Genomic DNA, 10144 nt, shown 5'->3' on the forward strand with positions numbered 1-10144 from the left:
TTGTGGGTAATGACGAGACCTACACAGATATATAAGAGCCGTTGAGAACGGAGTCCATATGCGAGAGTTATAGACTTTAGAAGTTGAATTTTTACCGTCGCATGCTATGCGCTGAGCTAACTGACACCCAATTATGTCGAGATACGGGATGATGTGGCCTACTAACGGTAAGACTAGCAGTTTAAGTTATATATATATATATATATATATATATATATATATATATATATATATATATATATATATATATATATATATATATATATATATATGTTATAGACTTTAGAAGTTGAATTTTTACCGCCGCATGCTATGCGCCGAGCTAACTGACACCCAATTATGTCGAGATACGGGATGATGTGGCACACTAAGATGACGACACGTAGCCTAATCATACGGGATGATGTGGCCTACTAACGGTAAAACTAGTAGTTTAATTTATACATATATGTATATATATATATATATATATATATATATATATATATATATATATATATATATTAATTAAGCTTGTAATAATATATAAGAGTATAGGGTCGAATTTTAAACTTGTAAAATTCTAAGGGTTTGAAATTTAAATTATTCAAAATTAAACTTCTAATCACAAAATTCAAATTTCAAAACTTGAGGGCAAGTTTTGAACTTTTCAAAACATAAGGGATCAAATAACAAATAATTTAAATTAAACAATTAATTTCATAATTATCTATATTTGACCTAATCTTATTTTAGTCATTAGATAATTACCAAATAATTTTAAATAATCCATATTTATCGTATCAACAACCAATATTCAAAAGATTTGAAATTATCTATTGTTTTGGCAAGGATAATCATTTAATTAAGATAAAATTTGGATTTTAACTTCAAAAAATGATTTAGGCATCAAATCCAAGTCAAAACAGCAACTAAATCCCGAAATACCCTCTATCTGACGCACAAACTCGCCGAGTCAGCTCTGAAATTGTCGAGTAGGGGCCAACTCGCCGAGTCTAGATACTGACTCGCCGAGTTGAGTCGGGCAGAGGCGAAAAACTCGATTTTCAGCAAGCAAAACAGTTAAACATCACATACAATTGAAACCAATCAAGGCTCTGATACCACTGATGGGTTTTATGCTTAAGAAACATTCTTATGTGTTCATGCAAACCCTAATGCTTGGATCTAGGTTTCTCTATTGTACATGCTTTGATTCCAAGACTTACAAACCTAGATCTATCATATATAATTTGAAATTATCATAAGGAAAACAGATCTAAGTGGTTTACCTCTTTGAAGTAGCTTGAATCCTTGTAATCTTCTTGATCTTGAGCTTAGAGTCACAAATGTAACTCCTCTAATGCTTCACAAACCCCACAAGCAAGAAGGAAATATGAGAGAGGATGAGAGAGGTGCTGAAATCGGCCTAGGGTTCTCTTAGAATCAAGTCGTAGCTGATTTCCATAACCTAGGGGTCTTATTTATATTGTTGGCTGCTAGGGTTTCAGCCTAAACCCTAATGGACGCTTAATCACCAAGCATCCCATAGAACCTTCTAGATTAGGGCCCTTGGATGAAAATATGGTGGATCTCCATCATAATTTCGTTCCCCCTTATTCCATTAGGTTCTCCAGCCCAAAACTCAACTATCACGCATGTGACAGTTTATACCCCTTTATTTAATTAATCTCTTTTAGTCACCAAATTAATTCCTAATTAATTTATCACTAATACTGATTAAATAAATATGATTTCTCCTTCAATATATGATTCTTATAATATTCTCTCTTTCTCCTTAAATTACCTTGTCAAGTTGCTTTTGAGAAGGTAACCCAAAAGGACCATGCACAACCAGGTCAAGTACATACCAAATATAGTTACGGGCTTAGACACTATTCCAACAATTCTATGGTACACCGTAATTGGCTTTACCAAAATTAACCTACCCCCATCGTACCCAATATGTCCAAACTGGCAAACTGCGTCTGATCCTTGTTCAACTGAATATATTGTTTATTCTAGTATCTCACAATAGGTATGAAGGGAATTGATGGGCTAGATGGTATTGAGTCTCATGTGTTGGGATCAATTAACTATTTTTCATCTTATAAAAGGATTGACGACATGATTAATATTAGGCTTCATTTGTTGGGTTCTAGTTACTGAGAATGGTTGTTTGGGTGCTCATTATAATGATGTTGACATATTGTAGATGACGAGGATCCTCTAGAAGAATTCTATTATAATTGTTAACTATTAGAATGAATGATTGGAGGTTAATATGGCTAATTGCAAGACCATGAAATTCACCACAATATTGTACTTTAATATGTATTTAATGAATGGTGACCCCAATGTCTGTTTAATTTTTAATGAGAATTAGGCTGCTATGGAACTCACAAGATTTTTTTTTATTTATGTTGACTTATCGATGATGTTGGTGCTACTTTGAGAAATGTAATTTATAAGTTTCTTGTAATTTTTGGTGTTTGAACTTTTTGAAAAAAGATGGGTTGACTTGACCATTTTTATTCATTCTCACTAATGTACGTTACTATTATTATTATTATTATTATTAGTATTATTTTATTATTTTAGGATTTTCACCAAACTACATTATTATATATAAATTGTAAACAATGACACCATTCGCAATAAATGTATGACACCATAAACACCCAAAATTAAGCATTTTTAACCTTGTGCATAACTTCCATTTTACAACATTTTCACCCCCCCTCTCTCTCTCTCTCTCTCTCTCTCTCTATATATATATATATATATATATATATATATATATATATATATATATATATATATGGTCCTACCATAAGTGATCATTTTTACAAGGATTTTTTCTCGTTATACTAGGAATGTTTGTGTCTTCCATTTTTACCAGGATTGTTTGTCAATATTTCATGCCTTTATATCCTTAACATCTGCCATTTTAGCATCCATTTTACCATTTAAGGAAAATTGCACAAAACTGTATTGCTATATACAATTGAAAACAAAAGTATATTGTTATAAACGATTGAAAACATGTCCACAATTCTTCAAGTGAGTTATATAAATCTAAATTGCCATGATACAACATATTACAGAAACCTAAAATTCCTACATTAAAAACTATGAGAAAAAACAAATAAAGATGGGGAAAACACCTAAGGCTAAACCCTACAACATCATCATCCACAAAAAAGAGTTGAATGACACCAGGGGTATAATTGTCAACTCCAAAATATGGAAAATCAATGGAAAAGAGACAACAAAAAGTGAAACAACAACTACCAAAAGCACAAGAGAGAGAACATGAAGTTTAGAACCCATATAAGCTAATACTTCAAGTATCATACGTGGACCATTAGGGTAAAATCGTCCAACTCCCAAAAAAGAGAAAATACCAAGAAAAGTAAACAGCTTCAACATCACCCATCGAAAAAGGAATTATATAAAGTGGCAGGAAACAACATGGTATCCAAATGTCCAATGCACCAACAGACAAGTCAGAACAAACTAGGGGAAATGGTCCACAATAGCATAACAACAAAGAGCACGATGCCAGGGGAAACATGGTCCAATGCACGAGAAAAGATGTGCACATGAATATGGATACGAAACAAAGCATAGGAAATCTGATCTAAGAAGGTACCAACCAAGAATCAATCAGGGGTAATCGACACATCCAACAGCGAGCACGAGGAATATCATAAACAACCGAGAGACACCAATCAACTAGCATATATATCTACACACCACTAGAGAAAGACGCATACACACACACCTTAACCCCTAAAATTAAGAAGAACAAGAACGAGGGCTTGCTCCCTATAAAATGAATGTATTTAACCTAGACTTTTGTTTTAACTGCTACATAGCTAATAGTCAATGCAACCGGTTGTTTGAGGCTAGCTGGTTAATTGTTATTAAATTAAGCAATATATAAAATATAATGGTTAAAATGTACTTCAAATAATAAAAAGGTTTGTTTTAACATTGCAAGATAATAGATATGGTTTTTATAAGGGTTTTCCTTTTCCAAAAATGGTTTTAACATTGCAAGATAATCGATATGGTTTTTATAAGGGTTTTCCTTTTCCAAAAATGGTTAAAATGTACTTAAAATAATAAAAAGTTTTTTTTTTTTAAACATTGCAAGATAATAGATACGGTTTGTTTTAAGGCTTTCCCTTTTTCAAAACATTTCGCTTATAGTGTTTGTATTTTTTTGCAAATAAAAAAGATAATTCATAAAAATACCGATTTAGTTATTTCATTACCTATCTTTAATGGATTATGAAGTCCTAATACGAAAACGACGCACATGTCCTTTTTCTAATCGGTAAATGTCTCATATGCAATTTCAGACGTTATCTCCTATCCTAATAAATAAAACTTGTATAACACGTGACATCTCTTCAATTCATAAACTTTCAAAGTAAATTACCGATAATGCCCTTATGAAATGTCCCCAAAATTGATCGGTTTATTCCCCGAAATCACGTCTACTGCGATTTTGCTTCTTGATTTGGGAAACTAGATATTGATTCAAAATTTAAATTTCTCAAGTCTGTGTTGGAAACATCGATCATTCGATTTCGATTTTTAATTTTTGGAAGCTAGATATTGAGTCAGAATTTAAAACTCTCAAATCTCTGATGGAAACCTGGATTCCCTTTTACCTTTTACCCGAAATTGATTGCTCAAAGTCGGTAGGCAACTTCACCATCGTTCTCTCTAAACCCGATCAATGGCTTCCAAAGTTCTAATAGGAAATCGATGCTTGGCAGACGATATGAATATCGAACCTTATGTTGAAGATGAACATATAATTTTTCTGAGATATGTTATGGACTATCTAAAAATATTGCCTCTGGGTCTTTTTTTCTTCACGCCTTGCTTTATCATCTAGGTATCTCTTATCTACTTCTTTTCACTGTAACTAATTACATGTTCAATCTAAACAATTAATTTTAGAGTTTATTAGGGTTGGCTTGCGTATGTACAAATAAATTGTTTGTATTGCAACTGAATGGAAAAGTCGAGGGTAGCTAATGACATTGTCGGGTTGTACTTTACCAATTTTTGGTTAACCCTAATATTCTTTGGTTAGCATTAGTGACATTTCAATGTTATTGGTTTCGATTTGGATTAATATTGTTTGGTAAGCATTACTGACATTTCAATTTTATTGGTTTCGATTTTGACTGTCCAGGATGTTCTTAATCTGGGTTTTGGTTCCACTTTTGTTTTTACTAAGATTCGGAAAGAGTTGATGTTATCAATGATTATGGAATCAATTGTTGACCGATTGGGTATCCTCTCTTTACTTCTTCATTGTAATTCATGCATACATTGGTTTTCAGTGATGTTAAATTTCTAACGAGTTCAATTTTTTACTTACTAATTGAGTTTTTTGCAATAAATTGTTGCAGAATATTATAAGGTCCGACTAATCTTTTTCCCATTTTCATTCAATGTTTTCGGTTTTCTTATTTAAGCTTTTACCGTGTTTTTTTGTTTATAATTACCTTAATCATATTTTTGATCTGTAGGAGTCCAATGAAATATCGACCATCTCTTTTGTTATAAGGTTCTCATTTTCGATGTTTGCTTTCCAAGTTACTTTTTCTCGCAGCTTCTCTTGGGTAGATTCTCTATATGATTGCAAAAGTCAACTGATTGCTCCTATTATTTAGGGTTCATGAAGTGGTCTTCAGCAACAGACATACATAGTCGCAATCAGCGCAAGTTATATCCAGAATTTATAGAAATTTGCTTTTATTGAATCTGAACATTTTTTCTTGGATTATCAAAATTTTGTTTATTTGTTAAAGTAAGAAAATGCTACAGTTTGTCTCCTTTTCTGATCATCTGATTTTGGTAATTTTAATCCCAATTTTGATTTGGATTTTCATTCAAGAAATTGATCGATGTTGAATGGAATTTACCGGTTGTCACCCACACGAAAAATTCAAGGTTATTTTCTGTACCAGACACTCTTCTTTTTCTCTCTGTTTTATGGGTTTTAAATTATGTCATTGGTGTTTCTGCAGCTGCTTTGAGGAAAAGGTTTTTAAAAGGCTCAAGAAAGTATGCGGATAGCTATGAATTAGTGGGTAGAAAGAAAGGCCTCAGAGGCTTTTTAAACAAAAGTTTTAAGGATCGAAGTTAAAGCTAGGTGTTTTCTTATTTTTTTCTCTGTTTATTTGAACCTTAATCTCATTTTTTCCTATTTTAACAACATGCAAATTCAAAGTTCTTTTTTTGCTCCAAAATCTCCAATATATGTCCGTCTTTGCCTCTTTGGCGCTATCTCTATCCAAATTTTGGTTCTTTGGGCCAAATATTCAATTGAACTTCATTCTATCATTATGTTATGATTAATTTTCATGTTTTGGAAATTATAGGAGGGAATGAGCCTCTATGACAAGAAACTTGATAGATCTTTAGATTTGAGCAAAGGTGAGCCTTCTTCCCAAATAGTTTATTTCAATTTCAAAGTTTAAAGTCGTGATAAATCAAGTGATGGAACTTTTATAACCTTTTTTTGTGGCAATTGTAATAATTTTTTATAGGATCTAAGATTGTATTTGTCGCTATTTTGGATGATCAACCTGTCCCTATATCCTTGGAAAAAAGCAGACCTCAAAAAGATATATGTTATCGATCTTTGTTGTTTATATATGTTTTTGTTTGATGAAAATGATAATTCTTGATGTAAGTGTGGTTTTGTTGTAAACAATTAATCTTACATAAATCCAACTATAATATATTGAGGATAATTAAAATCTCCAAATTTTTTACTCCATTATTCTCTTGTATGTTAACATTGTCAGCTTAGGGTGAAGATTGATTCGAATGGATACACTTGATTTTCTTTAAGAATTTTTTTTGACATAGGTCTTAATTTAATATTTTTGCAAGGTAGGTACATTTTTTACAAGCTAATTGCATTATGGTGATAACATATAGAGCACTTTCGAGTGGTAGGTGTAAAGTCAATGTTTAAAATGTGGTTAAAATAAGAACAATGTGCATCATAACTATAATTTATGATCGACATTATTTATTAGACTAAATTATAGAATTTCGATGAGCATACTATGTGTGAGCGACTATTTCTTTTTGACTTATGAGTTAAGACTTGATCAGGACATCATACCGACTAACTTAATGCATTAAGCGAAGAAACATGGTGCAATGTATAATGTATTCAAATAATATTTTGTTGGATTGTATTGGAAATGGTATTGAGATTGAAAAGGCTAATTAAGCATATTGTTATTCTATGAAGTTTGTTGCTATTATATATTAATTTTACAAAACTGGTTGATATATATTAGTATAAAATTCATGTAAAAAGAACAAGAATGGAACAAGTTCTTATCACAACCTATTTCTACAAAGTTGGTTACTATTTACTGTAAACTTTCATGTCAAAAAATGACCAACTCTGAAAAAATGACCAACAATTGAACAAGTTCTTATCCTAACCTATTTATCCAAAATTGTGCTATTTATCATAAAATTTAGTATAAAAAACTTCCAAATCTACAAAAATGAAAAAGAAATTGAACAAGTTCCTATCATAACCTATTTTTACAAACTCGGTTGCTATTTATTGTAAAGTTCCTATCATTTTGTGTCATGTGTCTTTGTGTTTTTGTGTCTTTCTGTGATATTATCTATGTTATTTTAAATTATAATCCTCATATTATTTTTTATTATTTTTAGTAAATCAAATTTATTCATCATTTTAATTTGTAATTTAAATTACCGTCATTTCTAATTTGTCATATAACAATGTTATTTCTATGGTTAATTGTATTTTTTTTTCACTCTATTGAAATTTATATTGCATTGTACAAAGTCACAATTTTATTAAATATCTACACATACAGAACGTAGATCGGATATTCATAACAATATATATATTAATTACTAATCATTATAAACTTACACAAAAAAGTTTATCTTTGTAAATTAGTAAAGTTTTTTACAAATCTTTGATTACTTATTACAATTTGAAATTAGCAATAGTGTTTTTCATTCTCATCCGTAGTTTCTACGGGTTGTAACCTAGTATTTATATAAAATATTTAGTTATTTATATTTTAGTTACATGCCAATCTTCTCCATCATAACCATTTATCTTTTAATCCAAGGACCCAAAACCATTTATTAGTGATACAATATTCGCAAATACGTTTGATCCTAGTCTCCTAGACCTCTTAAAATATTTCAACTTAAAATAAATAAGTAGGGCTTTTGACTTAAAAGTCTTTAAGTTTGTCATATTTTTTTGGTTTTGTCTCTATGACGATTTTTTATTCGTTAATATCCAAAATTTTCCAAGTTTTTTTCATTTTTGCCCTTGTTACCTATAATAGTAGGTGTCTAGGGAGAAAACCGACAAAATTTAACAAACGTAAGAACTTTAATGTCAAATTTGAAAAACATATTTAGAATAAAAACATATAAGATTTATAAACTTGAAGGTTTTTTTATAAATTTGTAAAACATAATTAGGATAAAAACATCAAAGAATTATAAAATGGACAAAAATGAAAAAACTTGACAAATTTTAGACATTAACAAACAAAAAATCGTCATAAAGATAAAATCAATAATATTTGGAAAAGTTAATAACTTTTTATGTAAAAAGCCCTAAATAAGTAAATGGTTTTTATCAAACTATCTTCTCAATTAAAAAGTAATTTTTTTTTTCTAATAGTATGTTGCTGTTACAAAAACAAAAAGTTATATTAATATGTGAAATAGGTAATCATTACTCTCTCTCTCTCTCTCTCTCTCTCTCCCCCCCCCCCCCCCCCCCCCCCCCCCCCAGCTTTATATATATGTCCATCCGTTGCTTAAAGCATCAAGCTCGATAATCTGTCAATGAAACTCTCTTTTATCTGATTGTGGACATCAAACGAAACAGCCACACACAATATCAAAGAGTAGGGAGCGCTGCATAAAAACAGCACATGGATTTCCTTTTACACTACAGAAACCCCAATTTCCATTCTTCTTCGGTGGTTGTAACAAGCAATAAAGTCAACAACAGAGTTAATGGGAGAGAAGGGGAGAAGAAGAAGAACAAGAGAAACAACAACGTCAGCACTAAAGTGAAGCTCTCAACAGACCCACAAAGTGTAGCTGCAAGAGAGAGAAGGCACAGAATCAGCGAGCGGTTCAAGATTCTGCGAAGCTTGATACCAGGTAGTGATACCAGGAACATGGATACAGTATCCATGCTGGAAGAAGCCATTCAATATGTCAAGTTCTTGAAAGCTCAGATTTGGCTACACCAAACAATGATTAGTTTTGAGAATTTCCATGATTATGATAATGCTAATAGAAATTATCATCATTATCAATGCTCGCATGAAGATCTTCTCCAGTCTGATAATTTCTATAATGATTTCCACCACCTCTCCAGCTTGCCTCAAATGGAAAATGAAGTCGTACCCCAACTAGGGTTTGAAGATGGATCTTGCTTCAAGGTTGAAGATGATGATAACAAGTTTTCTCGTTCTCATGGTATCATCATGTGATTTAACCATGAACTTATGGTATATCTATTATATATATAGATATAGATATTTACTTAGTTACAACTCTAGATTTTCCTATATCTATGTTCGAAGGAGCTTCTCAAGTGCAGCTTAGTTTCATGATGCGATAAACAGTGTTAGATAATTAACATATATATGAATGTTTTAATTACCATGAATTGATGGAACTTAACATGCCAACCATGTTGTATAGTCTCTCTTCTGACGTGTAATGATTGCATGCATCAAATATTTTGGATGAATTGGAAAGCAAAAGTACTTTAATCAATAGCCTAATATTATACATGTTCAAATCAGTCTTTGTTGCTGCGGAGGTCTGAATTGAGCCATTGACTCTAAGGCATGAGATTATGTTGGGAGGATTAGGTCTGCAAAAGCTATTCGGAAAACCCTTTTTAGTAAAAGTTTCATTTCCAAAAAATAAAAGAAATACTGAAAAGAAAAGGACAGTAATACCTGAAAATGAACATGGTGTTATGAAATCCAGAAAGTATATGCTATATTCTTCGATACTAAAAAAATCAAAAAGTTATATGAAAACCAATTAATAGTAAGTAATCCTAAAACTGTTTGCTTGC

At 31.2% G+C, this 10144-nt stretch overlaps 1 protein-coding gene across 1 annotated transcript; it reads left to right on the plus strand.

Annotated features, from left to right (window-relative positions):
• The first annotated feature begins 8892 nt into the window (after positions 1–8892).
• Positions 8893–9815, plus strand: LOC122195576 (transcription factor bHLH140). Its single transcript, XM_042897586.2, has one exon. It carries the CDS (start codon positions 8976–8978, stop codon positions 9543–9545), a length of 570 nt encoding a protein of 189 aa, XP_042753520.1. The 5' UTR covers positions 8893–8975; the 3' UTR covers positions 9546–9815.
• The last annotated feature ends 329 nt before the right edge of the window (positions 9816–10144 follow it).

This window comes from Lactuca sativa, chromosome 8 (assembly GCF_002870075.4).
Source record: "Lactuca sativa cultivar Salinas chromosome 8, Lsat_Salinas_v11, whole genome shotgun sequence".
Classification (NCBI taxonomy): domain Eukaryota; kingdom Viridiplantae; phylum Streptophyta; class Magnoliopsida; order Asterales; family Asteraceae; genus Lactuca; species Lactuca sativa.